The sequence below is a fragment of the Pogoniulus pusillus genome, chromosome 41 (assembly GCF_015220805.1).
Source record: "Pogoniulus pusillus isolate bPogPus1 chromosome 41, bPogPus1.pri, whole genome shotgun sequence".
In the NCBI taxonomy this organism is placed as follows: Eukaryota; Metazoa; Chordata; class Aves; order Piciformes; family Lybiidae; genus Pogoniulus; species Pogoniulus pusillus.
In genome coordinates, this window is record NC_087304.1 from 894,985 (window position 1) to 905,989 (window position 11,005).

At 56.5% G+C, this 11,005-nt stretch overlaps 2 protein-coding genes across 2 annotated transcripts in view; one reads left to right on the forward strand and one right to left on the reverse strand.

Annotated features, from left to right (window-relative positions):
• The window catches only part of LMNB2 (lamin B2), a 45,123-nt gene extending 37,830 nt beyond the window's left edge, over nucleotides 1–7,293 (reverse strand). The window contains exon 1 of the mRNA XM_064175288.1: nucleotides 6,807–7,293. Within this exon, the coding sequence (XP_064031358.1) occupies nucleotides 6,807–7,007 (201 nt within the window). The 5' untranslated portion in view covers nucleotides 7,008–7,293. The remainder of the gene's footprint in view (nucleotides 1–6,806) is intronic.
• A 1,420-nt stretch (nucleotides 7,294–8,713) lies between these two features.
• LOC135192032 (keratin-associated protein 10-1-like) lies at nucleotides 8,714–9,838 on the forward strand. The gene has a single exon (XM_064174834.1). The coding sequence runs from the start codon at nucleotides 8,714–8,716 to the stop codon at nucleotides 9,836–9,838; it is 1,125 nt and encodes a 374-aa protein (XP_064030904.1).
• Nucleotides 9,839–11,005: the final 1,167 nt, after the last annotated feature.

An 11,005-nucleotide genomic window follows, 5' to 3' on the forward strand; every position in this document is an offset into this window, starting at 1 on the left:
TGGCCTCACAACGATGTCAGCCATTTCCCTCAGGGGTGAACAGACCCAGAGCTTGCTCAGATGCTCCCCACTCTGATCCTCCTCTACCAAGACTAAGCTTTCCTTGAGCCAGACCTCTCTCCAGACTCTGGGGCTTGGGCTTCCTGAAGTGTGGTCTGATCACAAGGCAGGGAGTACATTAGGAGTACATTAGACCATACAGGTCTCTTACCACCCTTACTCCATGGTGGAGCACTCTTGAGCTTGGAGGAAGTTATCCTTGAGCATCAACCTAGCTCTCAACCCTTTTCTCTCCATGCCTCATGGGATTCTTCCAAGGAGAGCCCTGAACAAGCTCAAGGCTATTACCCTGATATCCAGGGTTGTGGTCCTGCTTCTCGCTCTGCTCCATCCTCTGAAGTTCCTGAACTCCACCATCTCACAGTCACTCTCCTGGCCAAATCTCCCTCATTTATCATTAGGCCTGGCAGTGTTAAGACTAAGGCATGTGAGGCTTCTTCCAGCTGAGTGGAGGAGGCCTCATTTACCTCTTGTTCTTGATCAGGTCAGCAGCAGACACACTTCACAATGCCACCCAGCTGGGTCTGCCCACTAATCCCGACCAACAAGCTCCCAGGAGCCCCTACCCTGTCCACAGGCAGAGCTCCAGGCATGCCCACTGCACTCTCACAGCAAAAGCAACTCCCCTGCAGAGCCTGGGCTCATCCACAGCGCTCCAGCCACAGGAGCCATCTCTGACCTCAAGAGGTCACAGCTCTGGGACTGCCCACAGACTTCTCATCCCCCTGATGTGCTCCCCACATCCGTGTTGCAGGCACTCCAGAGGCACCCACACCTGGTGCTTCCCTGGGAAGTAAAGGAGAGCTTCCCCATGCTCCTCCCTCAGGTGCCTGTGCTGGGCGTCTTCCTTTCATCCCCTTTCTGTTGTGTGCTCTTCTGTTTGCATCACCCCAGGCCCTTCACTTGCTTACTCCATCCACCACTTCCTCATCTGATCTTACCCCAGAGAAACCTCTTCCTCCTCCACCATTCCCAGCCTGAAGTTTTCTTAGCAGGCTGACCAGCCCTGTTGGCAAACACACACTTGCCCTACTTAGCTGGCTTCTGCCCCTTTGAAGCAGTTGTCAATCCTGAAAGACCATTCTGTGGTCACAGAAACCAAACCCCTGTTGTCAGCAGCAGTTGTGCAATCCAGTTGCTCTGCAGGATCTGCTCAGCCACCCTCCAACCCTTCCCCCTGCACACCACCTGGGTCCCCACACCATTAACAATCATCCAGAGCCACCAATCATGTCTGATCCAATCTAGGCACCCCTGCCAGTATCACTGCTGCCCACAATGAGGAGCAGCAGGGCTAAGTCCCATGGCCAGGTGAGCCTCAGCAGCCTCTCTACAGCAACCAGAACCAAGCCCCTGGGAAGCAGCAAACCTCCCCAGAGGTCAGGCCAGCAGACAGGTCCCTCCTCCCTGAGAACACAGCTCCTCCAGCTGAAGGCAAGGAAGACATAAAGCTAAAACCTCACATGAGAGCTTGGCAGGAAGCAGGAGAGAGGCTGCAGCCTGATCTGCACTGCCAACGTGCACCCCAGGCTGACTCCTCCTGTGCACAGGCCAGGCTGGACACTCCACATCCTGCACCAAGAACCTGCTTCCACCTGTGTCCACTTTAACTGCCTGAAGAGCCTGCAGGTTTGTCACTGGGCAACATAGGGGATAAGGAAATAGAGCACATGGAGAACAAAAAGAGAGGAGATGCTTCCACAGCAGTCTGGAAGGGAGGGCTGCTGGATGCTCTTTAACCTGCAGCTTGTGCTGGGAGCACTCATGCAGCTCAGTGTGTAGAGCTTCACAGGCCTCCCACTGGAGAATCACAGAAAGTTAGGGGCTGGAAGGAACCTTGAAAGCTCATCCAGTCCAACACCTCTGCCAGAGCAAGATCACCTATAGCAGATCACATAGGGACACATCCAGGCAGGCGTTGAGGATCTCCAGAGAGGGAGACTCCACAACCCCCCTGGGCAGCCTGTGCCAGGGCTCTGGGACCCTCACCAGGGAAGAATTCTTCCTCACATTTCCACGGAACTCCCTCTGCCTCAGCTTCTACCACTGTCCCTTGTCCTGGCTTTGGCCATCACCAAGCAGAACCTGGCTCCATCCTCTGCATTTTATAACCATTAATGAGGTCACCCCTCAGGCTCCTCTTCTCCAAGCTCAGGAGCCCCAGCTCACTCTGGCTCTGCTCATAAGGAAGATGTTCCATTCCTTTAACCACCTTTGTGACTGCACTGGACTCAGAAAGGCTGCAAGTATTCACTCAGGTGCACAGGGAACATGCCAAGAAGGCAGAGAACCTACATGCTAGACAAGCAGCAGGTTCCACCCAACCACAAATGAGCCCAGGCCAGCTTGGTGATGAACCATTACCTTCATCAATGCATAAAACACAAGGCTGTTCAGCAGGCATGGCTCACTCTGTTCTCCATCACCCAGCCCTGGGCTGACAAAGGACTGCCAGTCAGCCACAGCTCAGACTCACCAGGAACATCAGCCAAGTGCTCCAGAACAATGAGGATGTGTGTGGCACATCACCACCATCACCTCCTGGATGTCTGTAGAGCCAGAAGACCATAACTTGAGCACTCCATCATCCACAGCAGCATCTCAACAGGAATGTTGCAGGTAGCAAATAGGGCAGCACCCAACACCACAGCCAGACCACGAGAGTGGTTCTGACTCTACACATGGTGCACAAAAAGGGCACAGCAGCTGCAGCCCTGGCAGGTAAGTGGGGACATTCTAAAGGCTGTGACATACAAGACTGCAGCACACCCACAGAGCTGGGAAGACACAGAAGAGGGAACCCCCAGTAGATGTTGCTTTTGGCACAAGAACAATTGCTGTCAGTGGCTGAGGCTCACAGGGATCTTCTTTCCTCCCTACTTCTCCTTTCTGTGGGTGAGACCAGTGGGATGTCCTCAGAACAGTGCAGCAACCCCTCCCATGCCCACCACAGCATCTGCCCGGGAGGGATGCAACCTCTGCACTGCAGGGGAGGGCAGGGAACAGCACAGAGGGAGCTGAGCTCCAGGGCTCTTCTCTTGGCCCTTCCAGTGCTCCCCCTCCCAGCCTCACAAATCAGGTTGTTGAACCACACACCAGGGAGCTGGAAAAATAAGAGGATGAGCTAAATTTCTGTCCTAGGCTGAGCTCCACAGGGGGATTCATGCAGGAGAGCAGCCGGATAGAGAATGAGGACAGTTAGAGGCTCCTTCAGCTGCACAGGGAAGTTTGTCTGAGGGCTCCCTGTATACATTTTGATTCCTCCAGGCCCACTGCATCCAAGTAAAGGTAGAACAGCACTGGATGGGGTGAGGGAAAGCAGCACAAAGGGCTATAATTAGCAGAGGACTAAAGATGAATCTCAACTTCTGCAAAGTTGCCTTCCTCTACTGCTAAGAGGTAGCAGCTCCAAGTCCACCAAAAGGAACTGTTTTGTTCCAAAGCCAGGATGCAGCCTAAGGAGATTGCCCAAAGGAGAAAGTGGCTGCTTGCCTCTATCTTCTGCAGATTAGTGATTACAACAGGGAGAAAGAGCATCCTGGCAGCTAATGATTAAAGACCTTCTGGCAGTGGCTATGACCTGTGGCTGAAGAGCATAGGCAGAACACTTCTCTTGTCTAGAAGAGACTCCTCATTGAGAACCAGAGCAGCAATGCCAACTCTTTTTTCCCATGTGGGCAGAGAGGGCATCAGCAGTGGTCTCAGCCCAGCCCCCTTCTCAGACACAGCTGATGGGACACTGGAGTGACCAGCAACGGACAAGCGTCTCTCATGACACCACGCCCTTGTCTACTGCTTGTCACAGCACTCAACCTCCCACTTGCCTTGGATAACGTGCCCATCATGGTGCTACACAGACCCCACTGGGGAGCACTCAATCCCACACCATGCACCATTAATCTACCACAGCAGCAGGTGATGTTCCCCACCACCACCCGGGAGAAGCCAAAACCACATTTAGACAGATTAAAAAAACAACAAACCACCACAAAATCAAAAATCCAAACCCATCACAGTCAAATTTACACCCAGCTGAGGACAGCCAAGGTGGTTTTCCACCCTGAACACCCCAGGAGAAGAAGGAAGTCAATGGGAAGCATAGAAGGAGGTAGGCAGAACAGTATCATTGCCCTGTGCATGATTGTGTTTCTAGACAGGAATCAGAGTTGGTTTGGGTGGGGGAACTTGTGGGATTGAATTTATGTTTTATTCCATGCCATACCTAACCATCTTCTGAGCACATTCCAAGAGGGCAATGTGAAAAGTGAATTGTCTGCAGAAAATCCAGTTTAACAGACTGGAACTGAAAGTGAAAGGACAGGATTCTCCCATTCCAGCGAAACCCAAAGCTGGCAGCAATCTGAAGTTCTGCTGCTCCCACAGTGCTCAATCACTGCCTTGCATCAAAGCAAAACAGGCAAAAGGTCTCCTTATTTGGACATCCGTAGCTAGATCAGCAAACTGCCCTCGAGGGGTGGGGAAGCATTTAGTAAGTGTGGTCCAGAGACTAGCTGCAACCTCTTACATCATCTCTGACATGTCAGAGAGCAGCTTGAGGAATCCTGAACATGTTTCAAAGAATCACAGAACAGCTCAGATTGGAAGGGACCCCAGAGATCATCTACTGCACCCTCCCTGGATGCCTCTCAACTAGACTTGGCTGGCCAAGGCTTCGCCCGACCTGTCCATGAATACCCTCAGGCAGGAGGCATCCACAACCTCCCTGGGCAACCTGTTCCAGAGTCTCAACACCCTTGTGCTGAAGAGCTTCTTGCTAAGCTCCAGACTAGCCCTGCTCCCCCTCAGCTCCAAGCCATTCCCCCTTGGCCTGTCTCCAGGCACCCTCATGAAAAGTCCCTCTGCAGCCTTCCTACAACATCTCTTCGGCTACTGCAAGGCAGCTCTAAGGTCCCCCACAGACTAGGTCTACAAATTAGGACCTTTTACAAAGTCTGGAAGTGAAGAAGGAAAGCTCAAAGGCTAAATAAGCAAAATATTCCCATCAAAACCTTCAGGTTCACGTTCCAGAGACTGCAGTGGAGGATCTGCCCAGAATCGCTGGCACACAGGAGCTGCTCTATGTTCATAACAAGAATGTAGCAGGCTTACAGCTGTGTTGTTTGCCTGTCTCATGTTACTCGTTACTGTGTGCCGTCAACAGACTCGCATCCTGCCTCCCTCATTTGCAATTCACACTCCTTCCAGCCTCCAGCGATCTGCGACCGACAAGCTCCAGGAGCCAGACGTGGTTATTTCGTCTGTAGCCTGATTTCACACAGGACAAGTGATGCAGCCAGATTTTAGGTTCAGAAGGTTTGAGTTATTTTGCAAACACAGAAGTTCTCATCTATCATTAAATGGTACAAAGCAACCTTTAAAGGGACTTCAATCCTGGGTGCACAGTGATTGCAACCACTCCCAAAACAACAAACTATCAGATCTGGTCCGCTTACACTAAATGAATTCAAAGCCTCCTCCCACTCATCCCCAGCACCCTCAAACCAGACCCTCAAAGGACAAAAAAAGCAGCAGACACAGCAATCCGTTGCATCACACAGGCTCCAGCAGAGGCTGTTATCTACTGGCTTCCCACAGAAGTTTCACTTCATCTCAGAGGGGGAACCTCCCAACTAACCTTCCAACCTGCCCCAGCGGCGAGGCAGAGGGGGCTTGGTGGAAGCACAGGATGGGTGGGACTGTCCCCAGCTGTGCCACTGGCTACATCCTTCCTCTGCACGGCAAAGGGAGGCCTGGGGAAAGTAGATCCAGCAGAAGAGGGGAAAGCAACACATGTCTTAGCAAGAGGGATCAGCAGCTTCGCCTTCGAGACCACAGGATGCAGAGGAGTGATTCACACTGCGATGATTAACTCCTCACATGTGTGGCACCCAGAAGATTTCCTCTGGGGAGAGGCAAAGCTAATCCAAACCCTCTCCCGTTTCCCACCTCCTGCCCTCAGCCCGAGCGGCACAAGCACCATTGGGTTAAGGCAGTCACAGGACGCATGTGCGGAGCGCGGGCCCCGCTCAGCGAGCAGCCTCCGCTGCGCGGGAACAGACACAAACTGCAGCGAGGAGCCGGCCCGGGGCTCGCCGGACACACACGCCCAGGGCCCCGGGAAGGGCCTCCTGGCTGCCACCCCTGCGCGGCCAAAGCACGGAGGGCAGCGTGCGGCTGCAGCCGCCACCCTCCCGCCGCCCGGCGCCGCGCCCGCCCCGCCGCTCGGGGCCGCCTCCCGCCACGGCCGGGCCCGATCCCGCCAGCGGCACCGGCGGCGGTCCAATTTTCACTCGGTGACGACCCTGGCCTGAGCCGCCCCCAGCGCGTCTCACCAAGCCGCCTGGCTGCCCTACACCGCGGCCGGAGCCCGCAACAAGCCCCCGTGGGGTCGCACAGCCTGAAGCTGGATCTCACAACGCCCCCCCCCCGCCAGCTTTCGCCCTCAGCCCTGAGCCCCTCAGCCGGGCACAGCCAGACCCCACCGGCGCGGCCGAGCCTGACCCCGGGACCGGGGCCGGCGGGAGCGGCACGGCCCGAGGCGGATGGCGCCGCCGGCCCCGCAGAGCCGCTCCGGTGCGCCCCGGGCGGGCGGGCCGAGGCGCCGCGCGGGAACAGGGCGGTCGAGCCCCTGGGCCGCGGACCCGCTCCCGGGACGCCGCGGGAGAGCCGCATCCAGCGGGCCGCCGCCGCTCACCCTCCCGCCCCGGAGCTGCGGAGCGGAGCCAGCAGGCCCCCTCAAGCCGTACCTCCCGGGTGGTGACCTCCTCCTTCTCGGAGATCTTCAGCAGCAGCCGGTCATTCTCCAGCTCCAGCGACCGCACACGGTCGATGTAAATGGCCAGGCGGTCATTGAGCTGCCGCAGCTCCTCCTTCTCTTGCAGGCGGGAGATGCGTGTGGGCGACAGCGGGGTCCCGCCGGGGGTGCCGCGGCTCGGGGTGGCGGACATGGCGCTGGGTCGGCGGGCGGCGGGCAGCGGGCTCCGGGCTCATTCAATCCGGCCGCACCGGGGGCGGAGGCAGTGTAAGATGGCGGCCGGCGGCCCCGCGCCGCGCCGCATGGGAAATGGAGTCTGGGCGCCGAGATGGCCGCGCCGCGGGGCGCGCTGGGAGCTGCAGTCTCGGCGCCCTCCGGCTTGTGGCCTGCCCGGCGAGGCCGAGCGGCGCTGTGCGCCCAGGCGCAGCTGCGGGCGGGCAGTGGCGGCCGCGGGTGTGAGAGCAGCGCGGGGCCGCCCGTGGCCTCTGCTGGGTTGCTTTATACAGCCGGGAGCGGACCGCAGTTCCTGAGCGCCATCGCTCCTCACACGCTGCTCAGCTGCCGCTGGTCCCGCTCAGCCGCAGCAGCCGCTCGGGGGTCTGTGGGTGCAGGTCAGCCCCAAGGCTCCCGTCCCGACAGCCTGGCCCCCACCCTGCCCGTCCTCTGCCGGCAGCCTGGCCCCCACCCTGCCCGTCCTCTGCCGGCAGCCTGCCCCCCACCCTGCCCGTCCTCTGCCGAACCGCAGGGACAGCAGCTGCTGGCCCAGCCTGGACCGGGCGCACGGGAGGCGACCCTGCGCTGCTCACCGTCGCGGCGGTGCCGAAGCCTCTGCACATTGTCACATTGCTCCTCTGAGCTGTCGGTGGGTTTGCCTGGCAGCTCTGCAGCAAGCACTGGCGTTTGGCAGGCCAGAGACTTGCTGTTGGCTTCAGCTGGGGAGGAACCGAGTCTCAGCAAAACACCGGCCAGCTCCCTCCGAGGGCGAAGGTTTGGGAGAGCTGTTGTATAGCTCCGTGCAGAGCTGTACCCGAGGGGCTGCGGTGCCTCCTTGTCTCCAGCCAGGCTGGTCAAGGAGGAAGAAGTTACCCTGAGAAACTTCTGCGGCCACAGCTAAGGTCCTCTGAGAAGTTTCCTCTTCCTAAAGAGCTGCGTCGTTATTCCCCCACCCTCTTCCCTGCCCAGCTCTTGGGCATCAGCTGCCACAAACTGCATTGCCATTCCCGAGAGCCGATTCCTCGCATCCCAGAGCTCTGTGGAGATCCAAAAGCTCTTTTTGTGTGTTGTCCCTTTTGGTTATCAGGGAAGGCTGAGAAAAGGGAGATTCTTCTGCTTGAGGGGCAGAGAAAAGCAGATTCAAAGTTTGTCATCCACAGACATGGACAGCAAAGGGGAAAAGCAGCAGGAGAATAAAGCAAAGAAGTGCTCTGTGTGAGAGGCAGCAACAAAATCACTGCAGAGAAAGCCCAGAGCAAGAAAATCACTGCAGAGAAAATCCAGAGCAAGAAAATCACCACAAATAAAAGAAAACTTAGCAAGCCAGGCTGAGCAAATGGAGTTTATCCTCAAAACAGAGCCTTGGTGACCCTGCTAGTAAGGATCTGGGGTTCTAACGTGGAGTACACCTGGAGCTGGATGCTGAGGGTGAAGCCAGGAGTTCTGCCTGCTCAGGAGCCCTGCTGGCAGACAGCTCCTCCTGCCATGGCTGCCAGTCCCTGGCACCGACCCACGCCAAGTGGGTTTCACCTGGAGGCATTTGTTTGCAAACAGGCATCTGTTAGGAAGAGCTGTCCTGGTTTCCTCTGTAGGTAGCAGAGTGCCCATCCCACCTCTCCTAGGACAGCCTTGGCTGCTCCTTCACCTCTGTCTTCCTACAGAGACCTCAGGACAGCTGCGGGTTCCATGGGTTACTTGGAGGGACTGGCAGCTAGAAGGGAGGTAAGCCTGGGGACTCCTGCCGCTGCCTGCCTGCCGCCTGCCTGCCGCCTGCTTGCCGCCTGCCTGCCGCCTGCTTTCCGCCTGCCTGCTGCCTGCTTTCCGCCTGCCTGCCGCCTGCTTGCCGCCTGCTTGCCGCCTGCCTGCCGCCTGCTTGCCGCCTGCCTGCCGCCTGCTTGCCGCCTGCCTGCCGCCTGTCTGCCGCCTGCCTACCACCTATCTGCCGCCTATCTGCCTCCTGCCTGCCTACCACCTATCTGCCGCCTGCCTGCCGCCTGCCTGCCGCCTGCCTGCCGCCTGCCTGCTGGCTATCTGCCGCCTATCTGCCGCCTGCCTGCTGCCTATCTGCCGCCTATCTGCCGCCTGCCTGCTGCCTATCTGCCGCCTATCTGCCGCCTGCCTGCCTACCACCTATCTGCCGCCTGCCTGCCGCCTGCCTGCCGCCTGCCTGCTGCCTATCTGCCGCCTATCTGCCGCCTGCCTGCCTACCACCTATCTGCCGCCTATCTGCCGCCTGCCTGCCGCCTGCCTGCTGCCTATCTGCCGCCTATCTGCCGCCTGCCTGCCTACCACCTATCTGCCGCCTGCCTGCCGCCTGCCTGCCGCCTGCCTGCTGCCTATCTGCCGCCTATCTGCCGCCTGCCTGCCTACCACCTATCTGCCGCCTATCTGCCGCCTGCCTGCCGCCTGCCTGCTGCCTATCTGCCACCTATCTGCCGTGCGCCTGCCTACCAGCTATCTGCCGCCTATCTGCCGCCTGCCTGCTGCCTATCTGCCGCCTGCCTGCTGCCTATCTGCCGCCTATCTGCCGCCTGCCTGCCGCCTGCCTGCCGCCTGCCTGCCGCCTGCCTGCCGCCTATCTGCCGCCTATCTGCCACCTGCCTGCCGCCTGCCTGCCGCCTATCTGCCGCCTATCTGCCGCCTGCCTGCCGCCTGCCTGCTGCCTATCTGCCGCCTATCTGCCGTGCACCTGCCTACTACCTATCTGCCGCCTGCCTGCTGCCTGCCTTCCGCCTATCTGCCGCCTGTCTGCCGCCTGCCTGCCGCCTGTCTGCCGCCTGCCTGCTGCTTGTCTGCCGCCTGCCTGCCTGAAAGTCTTTATCAGTGAAATTCATAGAATCACAGAATGGGTTGAGCTGGAAAGAACCTTCAAAATCATCCAGTGCCATGGGCAGGGACAGCATCACCAGCACAGCTGCTCAAGGCCTCAGCCAGCCTGGCCTTGAACAGCTCCAGGCAGGAGGCAGCCACAGCCTCCCTGGGCAGCCTGTGCCAGGCTCTCCCCACCCTCACTGGCAAGAATTGAATATATATATATACATATATATAAAATATGCTAATGTGATATAATCTGATCCAGTACGATAGCATATGATCCAGTGCAGTGTGGTATCTGATCCAGTGCAGTGTGGTATCTTAGGATTCAGCCTGATCCAGTGTCTGCCCACCCTCACTGTCAAGAATTTCATGTCTATGATATGATAACGTGATACAATGTGCCATACTATGATGTGATAGAGGATGGTACACTGTCATTTTATGTGCTAGAAGATAATATATGGTAGAACATGCTATTGCATAATAGAATATGCCATTGCATGGTATAATATGCTATTACATGGTGTAATGTCATATAAAGTGGTACAATATATTATATGGTATGATTATACTATGGTGTGTTATGATATACGGTGTAATATGACATCATATGGTATAATATGTTGTTAGATGGTGTGATTATACTATGGTGTATGATGATACATGGTGTAATATGACATCATATGCTATAATATGGTTATACTATGGTATATTATATGGTGTAAAATTATATGATATGGTGTAATATGACATCAGAACAAGAGGACACAGCCTCAGGCTGCGCCAGGGGAAATTTAGGCTGGAGGTGAGGAGAAAGTTCTTCCCTGAGAGAGTCATTGGGCACTGGAATGGGCTGCCCGGGGAGGTGGTGGAGTCGCCGTCCCTGGAGCTGTTCAAGGCAGGACTGGACGTGGCACTTGGTGCCATGGTCTGGCCTTGAGCTCTGTGCTAAAGGCTTGGACTTGATGATCTGTGAGGTCTCTTCCAACCTTAGTGATACTGTGATAATATGCTATAATATGATTATACTATGGTATATTATATGGTGTAATATGACATCATATGGTATAATCTGATTATACTATGGTATAATTTATGCTGTAATATGATATGAGATGATATGGTGTAATATGACACCATAAGGTATATAATATGGTATAA